The 22,990-nt window shown below is 37.2% G+C and overlaps 2 protein-coding genes across 3 annotated transcripts; both read left to right on the top strand.

The window, feature by feature from the left end:
- Positions 1 to 69: 69 nt before the first annotated feature.
- On the top strand, positions 70 to 8,702 carry LOC128515741 (C-type lectin domain family 6 member A-like). 2 transcript variants are annotated; one of them, XM_053489899.1, is made up of 9 exons: positions 70 to 116; positions 4,367 to 4,485; positions 4,622 to 4,684; positions 4,931 to 5,044; positions 6,118 to 6,207; positions 6,620 to 6,682; positions 6,958 to 7,121; positions 7,208 to 7,320; positions 7,452 to 8,702. In XM_053489899.1, the coding sequence occupies exons 2-9, from the start codon at positions 4,452 to 4,454 to the stop codon at positions 7,612 to 7,614; spliced, it is 804 nt and encodes a 267-aa protein (XP_053345874.1). In that variant the 5' UTR covers positions 70 to 116; positions 4,367 to 4,451; the 3' UTR covers positions 7,615 to 8,702. The 2 variants fall into 2 exon arrangements, with proteins under 2 accessions (XP_053345874.1, XP_053345873.1); XM_053489898.1 differs by lacking the exon at positions 70 to 116 and adding an exon at positions 2,193 to 2,209.
- Positions 8,703 to 15,710: 7,008 nt separating this feature from the next.
- On the top strand, positions 15,711 to 22,469 carry si:dkeyp-92c9.2 (uncharacterized protein LOC571482 homolog). Its single transcript, XM_053489897.1, has 2 exons — positions 15,711 to 16,043; positions 16,995 to 22,469. Exon 2 carries the CDS (start codon positions 17,133 to 17,135, stop codon positions 18,093 to 18,095), a length of 963 nt encoding a protein of 320 aa, XP_053345872.1. The 5' UTR covers positions 15,711 to 16,043; positions 16,995 to 17,132; the 3' UTR covers positions 18,096 to 22,469.
- Positions 22,470 to 22,990: the final 521 nt, after the last annotated feature.

Below are 22,990 nucleotides of genomic sequence, written 5' to 3'. Positions count from 1 at the left end.
AAGAAGAACAGGGGTAATATAAGCAGACGAAGACGAGCATGTAAAGTTCGGCTGCTTGGCAACAGACACCCACCGTGCCGTCACGTTGTCTCAGTCCAGATTCGAAGAGTAAGAAGGTAAAACTTTACGCTGTTGTTAAGCGTTAAAAACGTGCTGAATTGGATTGGTTGTGTTTAGTGTTTGGCTTCGTTGTTTCCTTTCCAATTTTACAGCGCGTGTGTTTATTCAGGTTACTTACTGTCTTAGGTACTTGGGAGCTTTCACATGTGGGTGACAGTGTGGTTTAACAATTTCTGGTTAATAAAAGAAAATAAACTCATGGCAGTTAAATGTATTTATCAACGTTTTTGTGTGTTTGGATGTGTAGTGTATTTATAAGGTATGGAAGTATGACTAGGTGATTAAAATCGCCTGAATGATTTGAACTTTTTTTGGTATCAATGTTTCCCAATAAAAGATTTTTTTTTTCCCTGCACTTTGTCCTTCACACACATTCCAGGAGCAATTTCATTTAACTAACCTGTCATAAATCTAGTTCTTTCGTGAGGAAATGTCTGGCAGGAATACTAACAAAGCCCTATAGTTGCATGTTGATAAAAACTCTTTGGTATAAGTGGAATAAGTGTTTAATAAATGATCTCTGTGCTTACATCCTGCCTCATCACTTATCTAACATTTCATTAATGTCAGAACCTCAAGAGATCAGGAGCATATATTTATTATTTCTTCATTCCTAAAAGATTGTTCCAATATAACTATCAACTAATTGCAGGAAAAAAAAAATTGTTTAGCTTTCTTATATATTGGTGCAGGTGTGCGTTTATATTGAGCAAGCAGCTTATTAGTAGCCTGTTTTAAAGCAGATAAATAAATAGAAACATAATTGTTTATGATGACACTTTTACTCATCATTTTGATTTTACTTATGTTGCAGGTTAAACTTCAGACTATGTGCTGACACAGTTTCATTAAATTCTGTTCAGGCAGTTTTGTGTAATGCTGCAACAAAATCTGGCCAGACAGACATACATAAAGAGTCCTTCAGGTGCCTTTTGGCAAACTCCAGGCAGGCTGTCATGTGCCTTTTACTGGAAAGTGGTTTCTGTCTGGCTAATCTACCATACAGGCCTGATTAGTGGAGTGCTGCAGAGATAGTTCTTCTCCTGGAGGGTTCTCTTCTCTCCATAGAGAAACTTCTTGGGCTCTTTCAGAGTGACCATCAGGATCTTGGTCACCTCCCTGACTAAAGCTCTTTTACCTTGGTATTTTAGTTTGACTGGGTGGCCCAACCTAGAAAGAATCCTGGTGGTTCCAAACTTCCATTTATGGATGATGGAAGCCACTATGATCAAGATCTTCAATGCTGCAGAATTTGTACTATACCCTTTCCCAGACTTGTACCTTGATACAAGCCGGTCTCTGAGGTCAACAGACAATTCCTTAGAATTGGCTTGTGTTCTGACATGCACTATCAACTGTGGGACCTCATCTAGACAGGTGAACGACCCATCACTAATGGCATGTAGAGGAGAGGTTGTGTAGAGGTTGTGTTGGAGAGAGATTCTTTTTTTTTTTTTTTTATTGTGATTTTGGTTTAGAGAGTCAGGGAAGGTACCTGTATTTTTGTTTGGGTTTTTTAGCAGGTAATCTAGCTACTAAAATACAGATACCTTTTGTTTATTATGTTGGTCTGGGTCCGCCCTGAAGCTGAACCTGGTGTTGTGCGTGTGTGTTTTTCTTAGTGAGGTTTGTATAGCTTTACAAAAATATACACAATTTCATTAGCAAATGACTGGGTCTAGTTCTTTCAGCCATATACCACCATTTCCATACGGTTTAAAATAGAACCCTGAACCATCATTTTGCTTCCTTTAATTACAATACAACTAGTATGTAACTTGTATCCGCTAGTCTTTGTTAAACCTCACTAGTTTGAGCTACTTTTTACTTTTACTCGAGTAGATTTTTATAATGTAATGTACTATAATCTATAATTTTACTTGTACTTCAGTAAAATTTCACTGAAGTAACTACTTTGAGTACCAAAGATCATTACTCTTTTCACCTCTGGCCATACCCTATGAGGCAATCCAACTTCCTGAAGTCGAGCTGTGACAATTCTGCTCCTGTGGTGGAGCATTATCATCCATGAACAGAATGTGTGCTGGTGGAATTGGGGAATGACGATGGGTTCTATGATGTCTCTCAGGTAAGCACGTGCAGTAACTGAGCCATGTATAATAACCAAATCTGTTTTGTGCTAACTGGTGATGCCTGCCCAGCCTCAGCGTCTGTTAAGTGATGTGTGTTCATGGCTGTTTGAATGATGAACTTGGAATGACTTACTGACACTACCAGCTTTTTATACCCACAGAATGTTGAAATTAATGCCACATTGAAAAAGGTTGTCTTTTGGGATTGGCCCCAATATTAGGCACACCCAATGAGACCATTACATGGAAAACACAATGTGAGTTGTGTCCATCACCCCAATACAATTGCCTCCCTATCCCCAAAATGTCTGAAGTGAAACAAACACCGTATGTATGACATGTAATATAATATATATTTATTGTGGCGTGGGCGGAGCGGCGGCTGACGACCAGCATGCCTTGCGGGGTTAATGTCTTCACCCAGTTGGGGAAGGGTGTTTGGGGTAGTGGCTTCGGCCATGTTGTGTGTGGGTGTGTGTGACCTGTTGAATGTGCTCCTGTTCATGCTTAGGCTGAATTGGATGTAGGTTCTCGTGTGAATGTGCTGCTCATGCTATACATGCTGTGTTCAAAATAAAGTACTCCCAGCCATTGCATTGGGCAGCAATTAAGCTCACTCGTCTCGTCCTTTCCGGGGGTAAAACACTACTATCTATCTATATCCATCTATCTATATATGATTTAACAGGTCTAGTGGGAATACTTTATCAAATGAAATAATATAATTTTAAGTAGTATTGAAAGAACTATTGTTATGGTGAGTTGATTCAGCTTATAAAATTGACTATGTTAAAGAAATGTGTGCTGGACATGTTTCCCAATTCTCAAGAGTGACCGATTTGTTTTCTATGGTTCCTCGGGTAAGTTTATTATTAATTGGGTGCAAGAGATGTTAATTATAGTTTACAGATAAATAGATCAAAACAGAAAATTATGCCACATTGATGAAAAGTGAGTGTTAGGTGAGAGGAGGAGAAGGAGACAGGCTGAAGCTAAAGAGAGACATTAAGCAACAGCCAGCAGAACGTATACAAGGATCAGGGACAACATAAACAAAGGAGAGAGAGAGAAAGAAAAACCATAAAAGAGGTTGCATTTTGTTTAAATGTGGGGTGCTATAGTTCAACAGGTTATTCTGTCAATGATGTTGGTGTGTCGCTTAATTCTCTGCTGTTGTGACAGCATCTATTGTAGCAGCTAAGTTTAACAGATTCAATCATTGAGTCTATTTAAGTCTTTCTAAGTTGGTGTGTTAAATCAACAAGGCTTTTGGAAAATGACAAATACTTGCGAAGCCTTACACAATCTTATTTTTTGAAGACAGATTTACAAGGACTTAGGAAGACTTCTTGATTAAAAACGAGTTACGAAGTTACTTACAAAGACTTTCCTACTTTTTAATAGTTTTAATTTTTTTTTATTATGAATCTCCATTGTTTATTTCTTTAAAACCATTTTAAATCATTGTTATTGGGCAATTATTATTAGAGGGAATTTAGTGACTTATCCAGGGTTCCTCATCAGTTCTGAGTAGTATGAAAGTCAGAGGTAAGTATATGTTTATTACAAAAGTCAGATGTATTTAGGGAGGCTATCAAAGTACCAGGAAGACCACCAAGCACAGCAAATACATGCAAGCTTCACACACACAGAATTGGCAGGACTCAAACCCTCAACCCTGGAGGGGTATGCCACTTTTCTGAAATGTTTATACTTTTAAATATAAAATATTGAACAATATTAATGTTTGACATATGTGATTAGGGATTGTAAATGACAAGAAATTTTCTATTGTGTGTGCTATCTCTTTTGTACTATTATTTATTTTTTGCTAGTACGTGTTAAAGTTGTGTCCCTGCACTCACACTGTTTTTGAGATTTCTCCATCCTTGGATCCACAATGACCCCTATAAGTTGTTTGATCGATTAGACACTTTATAGCTGTGAATATAAATGTCAGGAGAAACACTGTTTTATTTAATCTGCGTCAATTCCTTTTAGCGGGAACAAAAAGAATTTTCACTTCCCTAAGTGACATTAATATCATGACACTACGCACCCACAAGAAAAAAGAAATATATATATATATATATATATATATATATATATATATATATAAAAACTACAACTCACAAGTGATTTCTGCTTGCTAGTCTGAAAACACAGTAAGACAGAGTAAAGCATTGGTGAAGTTTGGAAGTGCAAGCTATTGATTAAAACCGTTTTGACTTCTGCAAAATGGATCATAGTGTAAACTATCATTCTGCAACAGGTAGATATATGTTTTATATATATTTTTTCACTTATACATTTAACTATATTTAAGTATATTATGAGGGTTTAAGACCAAAATAGTGTACATGAAGGAGATCTGTAAATTTTATGGAACTTTCACTTCACACACACAGAAAAGGAAGATGGTGTTTATTTAACTACACCAAACTGGCATCCAAATCCCAGGAATTACACAGGTGTGTGCTTCTTTGATAATTATACTGCTTATCGTACCTTATGAGGTAATTAATGAGTAGTCTTCATAAAGTTTGTCATATTTAATTATTGGTTGATTTTGACTTGAATTATTGCTCCTAATTACAAAGACATGAGTGTGTGGTTAAACCTGGCTGTTTTACCTCTAAGGCCGAGTTTCACTGAGTCCTCTGGACTGTAGTCAGGGAACAAAGCTATATGAAAAAAAACGAATTCTTTTTTCCCAGGTATCATCGTTCTCAGCCAGTTAAAGGGGAAAAAAGTAAAGATCATAGTAGCTGCTTTTGGTCTTCTCCTAATGCTTGGTGCTTTAATGGCACTCTGCACTGTGGGAATCTTTTGTGAGTATTTCTTATCATATTTATCTGTGATGGTCTCATTCAACAAATCACAATATGTTGTATAAATTGATGTAGAACTTAATGGATGAGTAAGTCATTTTTTTTTTGAAAAATTTATTTTAAACCTGTGTGAGAATATAGTTACAGTGAATTATGAGCATAATTAATTCCACGTTACTCACAATCCGAGGTTTCACTGTATAAAGACAAAACAAGTGGTAATTTCTCCCTTTAGTTGTCTACGTTGGACCATTCTGAATAAGTAGCATAATGTCATTAGGATTATCTATAATATATTATACCATACAAAATAAAAATTATATGTACAGTTATAATATAATTTGGCAGTAGTAGCTCAGGTGGTTGAGACTGTGCTTGCTTATCAATACTTGTCATCCTATGCCTAATAATCCATCACTTATTATAATATTTCATATATATATATATATATATATATATATATATATATAATTTTTTTATTATATCTAATTATTAGATATACTATCTAAAATATATCAAGCCTCATAAAATATAAGCATCAAATGATCCAATGTGAAGATAGAATAAACAAGCCAAAGGCTCATGACAAATGTCTGGTTTAATTAGTTTCTAATGATCTGATTTTAGGATTTATATGCAATAATCTTACCATTAATTGATGCTTCACTGTGTCCACTGGTGATTACTTAAGCTTGTAGATGGTATACTCTAATCTCATAAACAGCGTTTCAATGCATGTTACATAACCAAATAGCTATAGCACTTTTCAATCTTATACTTATGTAAAACTATATTCCATTGCAATGTTTTATTGGCCTTCCTTGTTCTACCAAATGATATAACCCTGTACTCACCTTAGTAAAGAAATTGGGCATTGGCATTTTCATTTTGTTATGATTTTGTAGCTTGGTTCTGTTTTTGCCTTGAGATCAAATTGAACTCCTTCTCAATCACTGTGTTTTACTTCCTTCCAAATCCAACATAATATTTGCCTGCTGTACATTCTACTGTTAAAACATATGTTTGAAATTCAGTTTCTATATATGACCATCCATGATGTTCCTGTTCCACAGTTCACAATAAAACTGTCTCCTTTGCTAAATTACGTGAGCAGTATGATAACGCTACAGCCACAATTATAATGCAAAAAATCCAAGCCAAAGGTAAGTTTCAAGAAACCTGATAACTTAGCTGTAAGCAGTATTTTTTTTTATTGTCTCTTTCACAAAATGTAAACCTGATAATTATTTCCGTCCTTTTAGATATAAGAAAACAAGTTTTTATAGGCCAAACAGATAATAATACAGTGTCAGCAAAATAGACAATAATGTATGACCACCTGTAATGAAAAGAGTGTAAACATACAGTAAAAGTACAGTTAGTGTGGTTATAATTCACTTGTGTTAAAGGAAATGTAGTCATGAAGAAAAGTGCAAGGAAAAACTAAATACATAATGTGCAGGGGGAAAAAAAACTTGAAAAAATGCTTTACAAAATAGATCCATACCTGTATAATTATTATTTTTGAATATATATTGTTTAAATATACTTTAAGCTTTTTTCTTTTTGTATCAGAAAAAGAGAGAGCATATGAAATGCTGAAGGTGAAGTATCAAGAACTCGACTTTGCATGCAGTAGTAAGACACACCGATTAGCAGCCCCTGGCTGCAACTTACCATCTTAAATCCTGTTAAAGCAGGATTACCCACACCTTTTTTTTTCTTTCTTTTTGTTAAAGATTCTGTTCTAAAAATCTTCTCTGCTGTTTTTCTTCCAATGTTGTAGTTGCCTAATACTGAGACCAGATGATTTGTATTACACAATAATTTGTAGGAACCAATTTTTAAACATGAATGTCTGCCTTTTATTTCATAATTGTTTTATTTGTTTGTTTTTTTGCAACTTTTCTTAGCAAAAAGAACTGAATCCACTGGACAATGTGAGGAAGGATGGAAGTCTCTTGGGTTAAAGTGTTACTTCTTCTCCACTGAGAAACTGAACTGGACACAGAGTAGAGATTACTGTGTAGAACAGAAAGGAGGACACCTGGTGATTATAACCAACCAAATTGAACAGGTGATTGTAGTGTCTTCTCTTTCCATAGGTAATTTTGATATTTGCATTAATTAAATTTATGTTCGTGTCATGCTGGTTTTTATTAGAATTTTGTAGCTTTACAAATTGGAGAAACATATTGGATTGGCCTGAATGACTTGGAGACTGAGGGAGAGTGGATGTGGGTGAACAGCCAGTCCTTAAATGAGACGGGTGTATCGTAAGAACCATATTCACTCATACTTCTTATTGTACTGTTGACATTCAATGCTTCAGCATGCACAAACATATACAAATCTATTTATAATGAAACTTTCTAAAAACTGATTCTCGTCTTTCCTATATTTTAAGGTTCTGGTTTAGTGCACCAGAAGGACCAAATGAGCCTGATAACTGGAAAGTGGAGGACCCTTCTGGAGAGAACTGTGCTTCTCTCGGCCATGAACATGGTTACACACATAAATGGTTTGATGCTACTTGCCGTAAGCGGAAACTATTCATTTGTGAAAAGTAAAATACAACTTGATTTTTCTCTGTGATTATATATGCTTGTGTCGACCATTAGAAGGTCTGATCATGTATGTGGCTTTTCTCCTGCTGTTTCATTTGGTAGAAAGCTTATCATTTGACAGAAATTTGATTATTCTGAACTTTAATTCATGATTTTTAATCTTAAAATTATTATTATTATTTCTTTAAATACATATTAATGGCAAAGCTATGGGACAGTATAATGTAAATATTTTTGGTGAACATTCAATGTTCTGCATTAGTTCTGAGTAGTAGGGAAGTCAGAGGTATTTATGTTGTCTTACTACTACTGGACAGTTGAAGATGACTTTGCCTGAAAATCTTCATTACATGTTTTGTTTTTTGGGGTGGAAAAAAGAAAGAATTTAGTGTATATATTTTTTTCTTCTTCTTTTTCTAAGTCTTGGATGTGATGGATGTTTAAAGAAAACCTATTCCTTCAGTTTAAGGTTTAAGTTTAAGGGTGTATGCTATACACCCCAGTATAGCATTAGGTTCTCCTTTATCTACTACAACCAAATATAAAGTTTATTTAAATAGATGTTGAAGATGTAAGAATTAATAAAAACTTACATCACTCTAAGATATAATGTCTGTGTCATTTATGACATGTGATTGTGTTTTAATTCCTGTACAGCACTACTGAGCTACAGTATGGACTGCAACAGAAGAGCAATAAACTGACAACAGCTGCTATTGTTTACAATAAAAGGTCAATCCAGAAAAAACAGATCCCAAAAATTAAGATTAAATTACTGCTCAGTTTACCTTTGGTGGTTTCAGTCACATCTGAAATTGAAATTGCTGCCCCTTTTACAAGTATCATATCCCACAGTCTGCAGGGATATTTTTATACTGTTATAAATTTTGATACTGTTTTAATTTTGTACAGAACATTATCAAGGAAAAATAAGCCATAGTAAATACCTTCCATATTGAAATTCATCTTATGTAGCTGAAGTGCTGTAATGTGAAAGCTTGTTGGCCATTGGCTGCCTCAGCCACTGCCACATCTGCTTCATTGTAATCTTCCATTGGAGGATCAGGACAGCAGCACCGCTGTAGCAATGATGACCTTGCAGCATCTTCTTGGGCTAAAACAAAATGCATTGTGTAAACCCTGGAATCGACTTTTCCATATTCCAAACATGCGTTCAACCATGCCTCTTGTTCGGATATGAGCTCTGTTGTATCTTTGCTGCTCCACTGTTGTGGGATTTATGTATGGAGTGATTAAAAAGTTACTTTGACCATATCCACTGTCACTAAGTAGAAGTCCACTATGCTGTCCTCTCTGTAACTGAGCACACAATGAGGAGTTGAGAAAAATCCTTAAATTATGAGTTGAAACTTTCCAACACGCTACAATGTTTGCAGACTCTACATTGGTGCGCCTACACCCTGAACATTGATTAAAAACCTGTTCTTACGGTTCCTGTACTCCTCAGCATCAGGACTTAATGGACACTTGATGGAAACATGACATCCAACTATGCAGCCAATGACACCTGGGAAGTGCCCATATTTATAAAATTGCACTTTGTAGTTGGCATGGTCAGCAGCATCAGGAAACTTTATGTAAACACTCCTCAGTTTACAAATGTCTCTGCAGACTTTGTGAACTATTCTACACACAGTTGCTTGAACGGCACCACACAAATCACCAGTTTTATGGTGAAAGGTCCCACATGTCTAACAAGACATATCCATGACCACCAACAAGGAAAAACAGGTGAGGTTCTAAATCAGAAATAACAACACAAACAGTGCAAATAAAGCTTGGATGTGGGCAACACCAAGATAAGACATTACAATCATTAAAGGACAACACAGTTTAATCCACTAATACTACAGCAAAACAGTTATCCTTTAAGGCACATGTAGATAATATTACCAGGATAGCATTCTTTTATCTCAGAAATATTGCCAAAATAAGAAATAACACAGTATCTGAGTGAACTGCTAGTGTCTTACAATCTGCCACGCCTACTTCAATCAAAGGATGTGGGCTGCTTATCAGTACCACGTATTATTAAAACTACAGCAGGGGGCAGAGCTTTTTCTTACAAAGCCCCAAAGTTATGGAATAGTCTTCCAAATAGTGTTCGGGACTCAAACACAGTCTCAGCGTTTAAGTCCAGGCTAAAAACCTCTTTATTTAGCCAAGCATTTTTGTAAATAGATTAGCCTTAGGTAAAGGAGCAGATCTGGGGGACTCATGGACGTAGAGTATTATGGTGAACTGGTATGTTTGGATGCTGTCTTCCTCACTCTCATTGATCACTCAGGTTTGTTGACGGTGAGGTGATTGGTTGCTTTACATCTCAGGAAGCCCTCATGTCTGTGTTTCCTTTTTAGTTATGCTGTCATAGTTAGCCCTGCCGGAGTCTCTGCTTGCACTCTGCACTAAATATACATTCACTTTTTACATTGTTCGACTGTGATCATACCTAACTGTTATTTTTCCATCTCTTTTGCTCTCTCCTTTTCTGCTCTCTCCTATATCTCTCTCCGTCTCTCCTTTTCCCTCCATGATTCCACTTTTCCATGAAGGTGGTCCTGTCCTCGACTGATGCAGACAGTTGTTCTCTGAGGACCTGTGACTTCAGTCGCTCAACAGTTCAGGACTGGAATTTCTTACAGTCTACCTGAGCCTTCAGGAACAAACTGGACTTTAATCTTACACCTCTCCTCTTATACTGAACTTCCAGTCTCACATATTATTATGCACTTCAATCCCTGCTATCTGTTTCCCCCCAGATGAGGATGGGTTCCATGTTGAGTCTGGTTCCTCTTAAGGTTTCTTCGTATTACCATCTCAGCAAGTTTTTCCTTGCCACTGTCGCTGTCGTCCTAGGCTTGCTTATCAGGGACAATCATATAATTTTGATTCATACACATTCACATTTCATACAAACTTAATTCTTTTGATTGTGTAAAGCTGCTTTGTGATGATGTAAATCGTTAAAAGCGCTATACAAATAAAATTGAATTGAAAATTCAATGCCATCCCTCTGTAATATGACAGACTCAGCCTTGGGGTAAGGATTCATATGCAGAGGTTTTATTTAAGGCCAGTTAAAAACAGTTTTAGAGGCAAATTTAAAGCCTAATCATGATCAAAACATGTAAAACATGTGGCAAGAACATTCATTTATCTGTGTAATATGTGTGCAGGGTAATGGCAGCCTTGAGCATATCCCAGGAGACTTTGGGTAATCCATTGCAGGACAAACACACTCCCTCACTAATTCATCATCTATACCTCTTTGTCCTATATTCAGGGTCATGGGTGGTCTGGAGCCTATCCCAGGAGGCTTCGCGCACAAGGCGGGTAGGGTGCCAATCCATCGCAGGGTACACCCATATACACTCACTTACACACTACGGGCAATTTGGAATGCCAATTAGCCTAATTGGCATGTCTTTGAACTGTGGGAAGAAACTGAAATAACTGGAGGAAACCCACCAAGCACGGAAAGAACATGCAAACTCCACACACACAGACGGGAGGCGGGAATCAAACCCTCATTCCTGGAAGCATGAGGGACAGTGCTACTATCGCCATGACCCTGGCAAGAACTTATTCAGAATAAACACAAATCTAAGAAAAGACTTAAGAAAAACAGGAAATGTTGAGAAAGCAAAAAAGTCAAGCTAGAGCTCTGGTCAGCATTCTCACTTCTCTTTCACCTCCTTATTATATTTTGAGAGGAGGGATAAAGGTTTACGTGCACCACATCTGCTGAAATTAAATCGATTACTCTACCTCGACTGATGTGTGAATCTGTGAATAGTATACTGGGGTGGACTGGTGTCTGTCATGGTGTGTATTTTCACGTACTTACAACTGTCAGGTTTCTATTTAAATAATCAAACTTTTTCTTGCAACTGCATTTTCTTTAAAACAGGATGTTTAAAAAAAAACAGTCCTTAATCAGCTCTTTTACTTTTCATGCATCCTTTTTCTTTTCTTTTTTTTATTCACAGTATTCTGATTATGCAATATCATTAGGTACATACTGTACATTATTAATTAATAACTGAGCACTTTTTTTTTTTGCATTTTTCTTCACATAATCACACAATAAAAAGCACAAATGGCAAAATATTATATCAAAATTGTTTTGGCTCTATTAGTGTAAATTGTTATTGATTTTAGAAAATGTAATAGCGTTTTGTCACAGTTGGATAATGTTTATATAGTTTGTACTTGTATTTGCCATATACTGTACATATGCAATTAAGTTTCAGTAATGTGTTGGTTAAGGTTAATAAAATATAGTAATTAAAAAAAAGTTCTTGTAGACAACCCTGTGTGCCTGAGGAGAAGAGTGTGCAGAAATGTTCAAAAATAAAATTTATATTGTTTTGCAGTCAATCTGCATGATGGCTTGTACAGTGGGCACTATGCATGATCAGGCTTATCATTTTATGTGCAAACTCTAACCCATGTCTAATATCCACTGGAAAGGCTTTAAAAACCTGTTGCCAAGGACCACATCAATGCAGATCCTGCAGGTGAGCCTTTCAATTACTCAACCCCTTCTCTTCTGTGTCTCAGAAGGCAGCAAAAGATGGCATCGTTGGCCAGGAACAAAAAAAAGGAAGAGCAACTCAAACATTGCATGAGCCAAGTTCTAATAGTGGCCAAAGACAAGCAGATGCATGGCCACTGCCAAACACATCCTTCTGCTTTCATGTCAAAATTTATCACTGACCTCTACTGGCTGTTGCAGGTAAGACAGATACAAACCTCCATATGTCATTTACAGATGGACGGCCTCATGGAGAGGATTAACTAGACCTTTAAAGCCATGTTGAAGAAGATAATTAATGATGAAGGATGGAACTGGGAGTAGCGTCTTCTCTATGTTGATTCACACTCCAAAAGACACCCCAGATCTTAACAGACTTCACACTATTTGAGCTGTTTGTTTGTTGTTGGCCGAGAGGTCTCAAAAAATTACCAGCACAAGGGTATTTAAGGAATAGAATAGAATAGAATAGAATAGAATAGAAGAATAATAGAAATTAATTAATAGACAAATGTAGGGCTCATGGGCTTGTATTCGTAAAATGATGGGGAACCTGGTAGTTCCTGTGATGAGGAGTGAAGGGCATTGATTGGGTTCAGTGCAGGGGGTCTTCTCTATGGACCGACTATACAGTGCTATCAGAGGGTGTTGCAACAGATGTGATGCCAGCTGCAGCTTCACAGGCAAAAGAGGGGTTTATAACACACCCATCTGTGCCAGAGATAATTAATGCTGTAACACAGGAAAATTGCTCTGCATCATCTGAACTGGTAGTATACACTTCTGAATGAATACATGTGTTATCAATAGAAACTCAGTGCAGAGGACAATACATAATGTCATTTATCCTAGGGGCATTTTAAGACAATTGCAAGGGTGTAAGGGCAATTGCAGCTTTGTAAAAGAATAGGAAGAGAGATCTAATGAATATTGGAAGCACATTCTTTAGTCAGATTGCACAATTTAAGTGATTTTGAACAGAAATGTACTTACTTCTGTTGTATATTGTAAATTCTGTGAAATATAAATATATTACACAAATAAAGTCATTACAGTATTTTTTTATTCATTCATGAAGGTTCAGGCTGAGAAATCAAATGAGACAGCACAAGCCTTATAACAGGAGAGATGAGAAGAAAAATGCTTGTTTTAGTTTGATTATTTGATAACATCTCATTTTCTATACCGCTTTATCCTGTATACAGTGTCGGGGAGGGTTTGAAGCCTATCCCAGAAGACTTAGGGCTCGAGACGGGGTGCCAATTCATCGCAGGTCACACAAATACTCACACACTACAGGAAACACCAAAAATAGCCAAATCTACTGTACATGTCTAGACTGTAGGAGGAACCCCACGAAGCGCAGGGAGAACATGCAAACAAACCTGAGGCAGGAATCAAACCCAGACTCTGGAGGTGCAAAATGACAGTACTAACCATTATGCCACAGTGCAATTGTCAATAATGTAAAAAAATTAAATTCTTATTTTTATATAAATAAATAAATAAATTTAGGTGCAAAGTAGCTTTGCACTGTTGCAGAAGCATCAATATTAATAATAAGGATATTTAGTGAGTATTGTAAATTTTATCTTTCTCTCTCTTTTTTTTTTACACATATAGAATTAGAAAACTTTCCAAAATTGTAATACACATCCATTCACACATCCAAACTTTTTTAAATAATACAAATATTATTATTTAATTTGTCACCAGTCTGTAGTACTTTTTTTTTATTATTAAGAAATGTGAATTTTATACAATCTTAAGCTTTGAATTTATGTAAGGTATTTAGCAGTACAGAGGGGTCACAGAGAATGAGTGGTTATGTTCACACATGTCAACATGGTTTTGTTCACATAAAGATATAAAAACAGTCAAACATTGCCGTATTCAATGCATTATTGATCAAACCTTATGGATTATTTGCAATAAGGGAAGGACACTTTTTTTCGTTTAGTGTAGTTAAGACAACACTATCATCAATAAACACTGACTCCACGTGCTAGTCCTTAAGCTCCTTAACCTGAACTACAACAACATCGTTTTTCTTTTAATTGAATTTCAAAAACTTTAGAACCCTATGACCTAATGGAGTAACTGTAAGTTTTGCCACTAGATGGCAGTAATGATACGCAGGTTATGCGTTATGGTACTTTTTAATTCCTTTGTCGAATATCTGTTTCACTTTTACTGACAGGGTCAGGGTTCGATTCCCAACTGCTACATTATTAAGTAGAATGGATTAAACGTTGTATCCTCTACTGGGGAACATACTTTTTTTTAACTATAACTTGTGATCTATCTATCTATCTATCTATCTATCTATCTATCTATCTAAACATTTTGTTTGGAACAAGAAAACAGTATCTCATTCTAATTCATTCATTCAGTCGTTCATTATTATTATTATTATTATTATTATTATTATTATTATTTGTTGTTGTTGTTGTTGTTGTTGTTGTTGTTGTTGCTTAATCACTTTTCACCTGCTGCATTAATGGGTAGAATACATTAAACTTTGCACCCCCTATTTATTTAATAAATATTCACGGGGTAGTTCCTTTTTTAACTTCAACTTGTGATTTATATGCTTCATTTATATGCTATCTATAGAATAACATTACAAATTTAAGCTTAGAAAGAAGTTAAAAGCCATATTTACAGAGAACTACATATCAAGTAGCATCTGATTTTATTAAGCAAACATTAATGCAAAGATTATTCTGTTTGTGGTTGATAGTTCCATGACCGTCCACCTTGGAATTCCAAGACTAATGATGATAAATGTTTTTGTTTGTTTGCTTGTTTATTTTCCCAGGTAGACACTATCAAGTTTCATGCTGCTAAAAAAATATTGCTCTCACTTTTTTTTTTCATTGCTACAAATTGCACATCAATAGTTGTACAGTACTGCATTTTCATGTCATATTATATACATTCTAAATATTTACTTTATTTTCCACTTCTTTTTTTAACTATTATTTTTATTATCTTGTTATTTTTATAAACTCACTTTATGCTACTCCGGTAGTTTAGCATTGCACTACTACAAGCATTAGTCATCTCCCATGTGTCAGTCATCTGTCTCCTGAGTATATGCTCTACATTGTGCAATCACACCTGCAAACCTGGAAAATGGTGTTCAAAAGTATCTATATTCATTCTATATTTTTAAATTGAAAGATAATAGAAACTGTCTGATCATAGCTGGTTTTAATATAACATCAGGAAACTTTTTTCACTGTGCCTTTATTTAGTTAATAAAAATGAATTGAAAGAGGGGGTACTAACTTTTAAACATATCTATCTATCTATCTTCTACTGAGGCTCATTCATTCATTTATAGTTCTATATTATTATTATTATTATTATTATTATTATTGATGATGATAATGTTATTGATTTACTTTTCACCTGCTACATCATTTGTTACTGTAGAGTGCATTGAACTTTCTCCCCCCTACCGGCCAGTCGGTGGCGCGCATGGATGAGTTTCAGCACCGGGAGCGCGCCTTCAGTTGCGCGCAGTTCAGTTCGGTCTAGTTTGCGCACGGAGGGATGAAGGAGTGCACTACCGAGTTCGCGTGCTCGCGTCCACGGACTTTACCCAGCGGCTATATTTATATATTTATTAATTGCTTGTTAAAAAACTCTACCAGTGCCGCATGAGCGTTCCTTCTGAAATTTTCATCCCCGTCTGTGGAAATGAAGCCGGCGGCGGCGCGTCTGGACTCTACACAGCACACTGTCACTCACAAAGTGCAACGGATGATGCGTTCCGACTGAAGTGCTTATTATACTGAGTTGCCGATGATTACCATCATTAATCAGCAGCACTGCCTTGGTGTGGGGTTGGTCGGATATCACCAGGGTAAGTGAGCATCATATCCATCGCCACATCAGTTTATACACGCTGCTCTTCTTCATGTGCTTTATGATGTCATTGTATGTATACAGTATAAAGTGCAAAACTCTGTAGGTGTATAGACCTGAAAAACTTTACACACACACGCATAGGCTTACACACTTAAATACACACAGGATTGAGAAATTGCATGTATTATTATGACTTTTGTCTTTGCTCAAGATGTTTAGCTTCATTTAACTCCTCAGACCTTAAACCTTAAACTCTAATACTGTGTGCCTAGTAATTCCTCTTCAGTGTTTCTGCTTATAGAATTTGATCAATGTCTTCAAGCTGAAAGAATTTATTAAATATTAATACCGCTCAGGAGTGGTTACCACTGTAGCCTTGCCCCTCCAGGGTCTGGGTTCAATTCCCACCTAGTCTGTGTGCTCGAAGTTTGCATGTTCTCCCCGTGCTTGCTGGGTTTCCTTATGGTACTCGGGTTTCCTCCAACAGTCCAAAGACCTGCAGATTAGGCTAATTGGTGTTCCCAAAATGCCCGTCATGTGTGAATGTTGAACAATAGTCACCATTAGTCTGTGAATGAGCATGTGTATATGTGTTTGTGTGTGTGTGCGTGTGCAATGCAATGCTTGGCACCCCGTCCAGGGTGTACCCTGTCTCATGCCCTAAGTCTTCTGGGATAGGCTCTAGGCCTCTGTCACCCTGTATACAGGCTAAAGCGGTATAGATGGTGAGTGAGTGAGTAATACAGTACGTCATGTATATGAGGATCCTATGAGGATATACTGTACATACAGTGTGGTGGAGACAAAATGTTTTGTTTTCAGATGAGAATAGAATGATCTCAAGAGGTTAATTAAGTAAGTAGCAGGAAACAGGATACTCTTCTAGTTTTATTTTGATTAACTTGTATTAGTTGACTCATTTAAATTTGTGTTTGTTTCTTTTAAGGTCTATCCATGCTGTTTACCCTCCCTGTATGGGCATCGTGGGTTTCAACCAGTGAAGGACACACTGTTTAACATCAGAACTTATCCTGTGTGACCCCATCCCTCAGCATAGTATTTAAAATTCATCGGGTTTCTCATCATGGGCACTGCTTTGTCCCTCTCTCCTGGTCCCCAAAAATCTGACTACTATGACGACCGGCCTAACTCCCTCAGCCGGTACCCAAGCTTGAGCAGCCGCTCTTTGACTGCACAGAAGGAGCAAGGGCTCAAATCAAGAGGACAATCTATCTTCCTGCCCGCACTCACCTGGAAACGTCTGGTGGCCTCCACTAAGAAGCGAGGTTCCTCCAAGAAAGGGTTTCCCACCAGCCAAGGAGCCATTGGAGCTCCGCTTCACAACAACAACCACATTTATCCAAAAGACCCTGTCTTACACCTGAATCGGGAGAATGTGAAAAAGTCACTGTCATGTGCAAACCTATCCAGCTATGATGGTCCAGCAGGTCTTGGTTTGGGAATGGGGTTAAATTTGGGGTATGTTAAGCCACATCAGCTTTCCTCTGTCAAAAAAGTATCTCACGGGACCTCATCCCCGAAACGAGTAATTGTCCAAGCATCTACAAGTGAACTCCTGCGATGTTTGGGTGAATTTCTATGTGGACGATGTTATCGGCTTAAGCTCCTTTCCCCTTCTGATCCGGTTCTTTGGCTTCGTGCTGTAGATCGATCACTTCTACTCCAGGGCTGGCAGGACCAAGCTTTTGTGACTCCAGCAAACGTAGTGTTCATCTATATGTTGTGTCGAGATGTGGTGGACGGTGAGGTTGTGTCCTCGGAACATGAACTACAAGCTGTCCTTCTCACCTGCCTTTACCTGTCGTACTCATACATGGGCAATGAGATCTCTTACCCACTCAAGCCCTTCTTGGTAGAAGCAGCTAAGGAGGCATTTTGGGACAGATGCCTGGCCATCATTAATGCCATGAGTGCCAAGATGCTGCGCATCAATGCGGACCCACATTACTTCACTCAGGTATTTGCGGAACTGAAAAGCGAAGGCGGATGTGGATTGCAGGATTATGGACTGTTGCTGGATCGGTGAGTGGAGAAGGAGTGGAGCTACTTCACTGAGTCTTCAGTAGTAACATTTATGTTCTTCTCCAAGTCCTGTTCTAAAAGATCAGTGTCTATTAATACCTCTGTAATGTAAAGATCGGTAGGGTCAAAGTGTGTTGGGCACTTCACCTTGGTTCAACTCTTATATTGACCTCATAGATTAAAACTTGATAACAGAAAGTAAACTATGTTGAAGACTTTTTGTGAATCCTTCTGCAATTCAACAATTAATCAAATGGCATCAGGTCAATAAATTGGAAAAAACATTTTTGCCACATTCAGTGGATCCTTTTGCAGTTTTGGGACGCTGCATTTTTACTGGAGTAAAAATGAACCTGTTGACCTTTTTACACAGTCCACAAGCCACCTGAGCCCTTCTTATGTTTAAATCTCACATAATAAACATAATGACTGGTTCATGCCTGATACTACTTGACCATTGGGTAGTCCATCCAAAGTGTTAGGATTACTGCCCATATTCATATGAGAAACACTAGTTAGTTCGGCCACCAATTCCCTTAGCAAAACGTTAGCAGGCCGCAATGTTTCTTGGGAACATTTCAGAGTCTAATTAGGAATTAATTAAGAAGTAGCATACTATGATCATCAGGAGAGTGCTGTATACATTTATCAGCTGTTGAATGTGCTTTTTCTGTAAGAAAATCCAAGTGAAAGCACTTTGAGTGTGTGTATGTGAGAGAAAGGATACCCATGAGATGTCCATTAGCAATTTGGTACTGTGTGTCCTTGCTTTTGTTTTATGTGTCCAGATTTAGGGTCTTGTGGCATTAATAAGATTAACAGATTAACCACACACACACACACACACACACCTAGATACACAGCACTTGTTCTTGCGCTAATCCATACCACTTGGTCAGTATGTTTGTTCCAAGCCTTTCCGTGTCACGCGTCTGTTCTCTCCAGCAGTAACTAGCAAAGGCTGATGGTCAGCAAAAATGTGTGTTTGTGTGTATTTTTAACAGTCCATGCTTAAGGGAGAAAGGAGGTATATTTTAGGTAATGGGAATTTGAAGCGATGAGGTTGGGCATTTCTAAAAGCTGTCAGGTCACTGTGGTCATGCACAGCTGCCTAATCCAGGTGTGTGTCCTGACGGACGGGGCACGGGGGTTTTCGGTGATGTGGGAAGCTTTTATCTCTACTCTCCTAAATACAAATTTAAAAACATTTTAACTATATAGCCTGTAATTAATGTTGTGCTCAAGTCACTTTGCGGTTCAGACTGTTCAGGTTCAGGTCCTGTTTACCTAAAATTTGCTTAGCAAGGAAAGCATAGGAATTGAAATTGCTATAAAACGAGGTGACAGGTGTCCGAAAGCTTCTTTATGGACTTCTTTTTTATGGATTTTTTTTATTCCATTCTATTAATTTTTGTAAAATTGGCACATGGCTAAACTACATAATATAAGTGATGGGTGAGATCATGAATTTGAGAGGGCAGCACGTGGCTTTGCGGTTAACAGTTAATCTGATTGTCCTTTATTGCAGTGCCACGCCACGGGAGGCGTTGTCCTCCAAACTGCATTAAAAAAATTATAATAAAAACTCAAAGCTTTTCACTTATGCAGGCATTTTAGATGAGTGCTCACACCAGAACACGTGTACACACACCCACATACGGACTGATAATCTGTTAATCCATTTCTACCACAGTCAAGAACAAAAATGCAGTAAATAAATTGCAGTTTCTTCTCCCTCCTGTTCTTCCTGGGTCATCGGCACAACTGCCCGCTCAAACACATTTGTTCTTAATCGGATGCCTGGCAGTGTGGTTATGTAACATTTATATGAAGAGCCAGCACTTTTAATGCAGCAGATGACTGGAAACAATGCTTAAACAATGCTTACTGTATGACATTTTATCAGATATCAATGCAAGATTTCTAAGACTAAATCATGCTTCCTTCCCAACTACAGTAATTTCCCCAGCTAATATTTTTAATTAGAACTATCCAGATATTATACACACCTTTATTGCAATTGGCCAATGCTTACATAATGTATTGTATAAGGTACTTAAATGTGAACAGTGTAATGTTTAGCACCTTTAACTGGATGATATGTATTTGCAGTTAAGCAATGACAAGCCTCACAAGCCTGACAATGCCAAGAAAACCTTTTTCTTACAAACTGTAGCTTGAGAGGGAAAAATCCACAGTGAGTGAGACTTAAAAATGTGAGATCTTCATGCGGCATCCAAGATTCATTTGATAAATAAAAAAAAAACAATTCTTACACATTTGTATTTTTATCAAATGACAAGAAAAGCATTTGCTAAATACAATTTCACACTGTTTTATGTAGTGTCTGTAACTTTTTGGAATTCAAATCTTTCAGTGATCTTAATTGTCATTTAGATAAAACTTGGCCAGTTTAGATTTAAACCTAAAAAGTGTATTATTCTAAAATGCTAACATATTGGAAAATGAATTTGACATGGTTATGGACACGACAGATTTTTTGCTTTTTAAGTTCAAAAACTGATTTTAAGCAACTTGGAATTTTTCGGAAAGCCAGATTGGTCACGTCCATGTTGCATAAAACCTTTTTATATGTATAATCCCCCCAAAAATTTCAATTAGCACCAACACTTTGTTTTGGCCATTTATTCTCTCCAGTCCATCTCCTCATCTGTACATTCTGCACAAACAGATCAGCTTTTAAAGCTTTAGCTTTCATAATTAAACTCCTATCACGCTCATCATCTTGTAGATCTCTATTCAAGCCAAAAAAAAAAAAAACACAACAACAACCAACAAATCAACGCATTTGCTAAACACAGCACAAAGATTTTAGTATTAGTACTTTATATTTCACATGTTAGGGGTTCAGGGGGTATAAAGCAGAGCTAATAAACTACAGGTTTAACTCTTGTGTAAAGCCTGAGGCCATGTCCTAGCTCAGAGACCCAATATAGCCTACTGTACATTATTTTTGGTCAGACAAAAGAATAAAGGAAGAAGAGAGACAGAGGGTGAAAGGATTCAACAGTCAGGAATAGACTGTGTGATGACTCGTATATTTTATACAATACAGCTTAGAATACAGTTGTATACTACAATACAATTATGTTAATAGCATGCATCTGTAACCTCAGGTGTTCCGCTATCACACTGCTGTGCTCGATCCATCATGTCTTTCCCCAAACACATAATGTTTGTCTTTGGCCAGCCAAAAGCGTCTCAAAATCAGCCTCATTGTGCAGAGAGAGGACAGACAGGGTGGTGTTCGGGCTTAGGCTGCTATGTGAAGGCCCTCTATAAGCGTTGTGTAGGGCTTTGTCAGGGCATGCTGAATGTGCAATGACTTCTGCTTTCACTTGGATTCTCATATCTGGTTAGCATTACCTCCTGGTCTGGAGTTTATCTTTGCCTTAAAAATGTTTATTGCTTCCCGGTATCTATTCCATACAGCAGCTCTGTAGACGTTTAGGTATTTAGATTAGCTGTGTATACAGCACGTCTGAGTGTCTAGACTACTGGATAAAATGTTAGAAGCCGATGTCTGCTTATGGTTTGTCATGGGAACATCAAACATCTGGTTCTTGTTTATGAGCCATTTCCTTTATACCCATAGCAGAATCGTGATGATCACACAACTGGATCAACAATCATCATTTATGGGATTAAATCGGTCCAATCATGCGTCCTTGTGGGATGCCTATCACACCTTAATCCTATCTATTAAAAGTTTGCTTGAAAATACTACCAGAACCTGCATAATTTCTAAAGACACCCAACAGAATGGATTCAAAGACTACTTAAGGGTCAAAGGCAGGACAGAGTACATCTTTGAATTGACAGACTCAAGGACATTTTGCTTCCTGCAACAGTTGTTGTTTAAGCACAAGTATGTCTTGCCTCATCGACAGACTCAGGATTTATGTTGCATTAAGGTCGATTACGCACTGCAAGGTGCCATTACTCCATGAGTTGTGGTTACATCAATGTTTTCTTTGCTGCTATGTATTTATGTGCGTAAATCAGTAAGTAGAAATAAATAGGCTACTGTGTAGAACATCTGTCCATACAGACTAGTAGAAATGAAATGTAAATATGTTACTATGTAGCAAAAGAAATGTACACAGAATATGAATTGTGTAGTGCTACTGTGACGGTGCAGATGATGGCTCAATAGTTCAGTTTCTTTTTTTTTGTGTGTGTGTGTGTGTGTGTGTGTGTGTTCATCTGTTTTCTTGTTTCTTTCTTTGTTTTTGTTATTTTTTATAGTACTGTATGTTAACTTAAAATTATTTTTATTTCAGTTCTTGGAGAATTGAAGTCAGCAGTATTAGTGTTGATTATGGATCAATGTGTTGATTAATAATAATGTTGCAAAAGCTGTCTCCGACTTATTTCTTGCCCATGTGTTTTTCTATGTATGTGAAACACGAAGCAGATCATTAACATGAGGTGGCTCAAGTGGGTGGCTCAAAGTTTGGGAGAAAGGAAGTGCTGTAATTTTTGTGTTTCACACTTCCTTTAAAGTTTCTGAAATAGTGTTAAGAAACACATTCTTAGACTTTTATACACCACATGCACACAATTACCTTGGTTAAGTTATGCATTGGTTAAGTGTGAAAGACCTATTACAGGTCTTACCTATTACAGAGTACCTGACCGATGCACGCATGCACGATGCAGCTTAACCACTGTGACTGTTTAAGACACATCCTGTATTTCTAAAGTGCATTCTCATCATCTAAACAAACTCTAGCCTTCTGAGTATACACCACAGAATGCATCATGGTTTTAGATCTTACTCATCAGACTTTGGTTCTGATACAATGCACAGCCTTAGAGGAGATTAAGAGGATTACAGGGTTTGGAAGGTCCATGCCTCTGGTGCCATAGTGCTTG

The sequence above is a fragment of the Clarias gariepinus genome, chromosome 28 (assembly GCF_024256425.1).
Source record: "Clarias gariepinus isolate MV-2021 ecotype Netherlands chromosome 28, CGAR_prim_01v2, whole genome shotgun sequence".
NCBI lineage: Eukaryota > Metazoa > Chordata > Actinopteri > Siluriformes > Clariidae > Clarias > Clarias gariepinus.
Note: the sequence above shows the minus strand (reverse complement) of the source record. Positions and strands in the feature narration are given on the sequence as shown.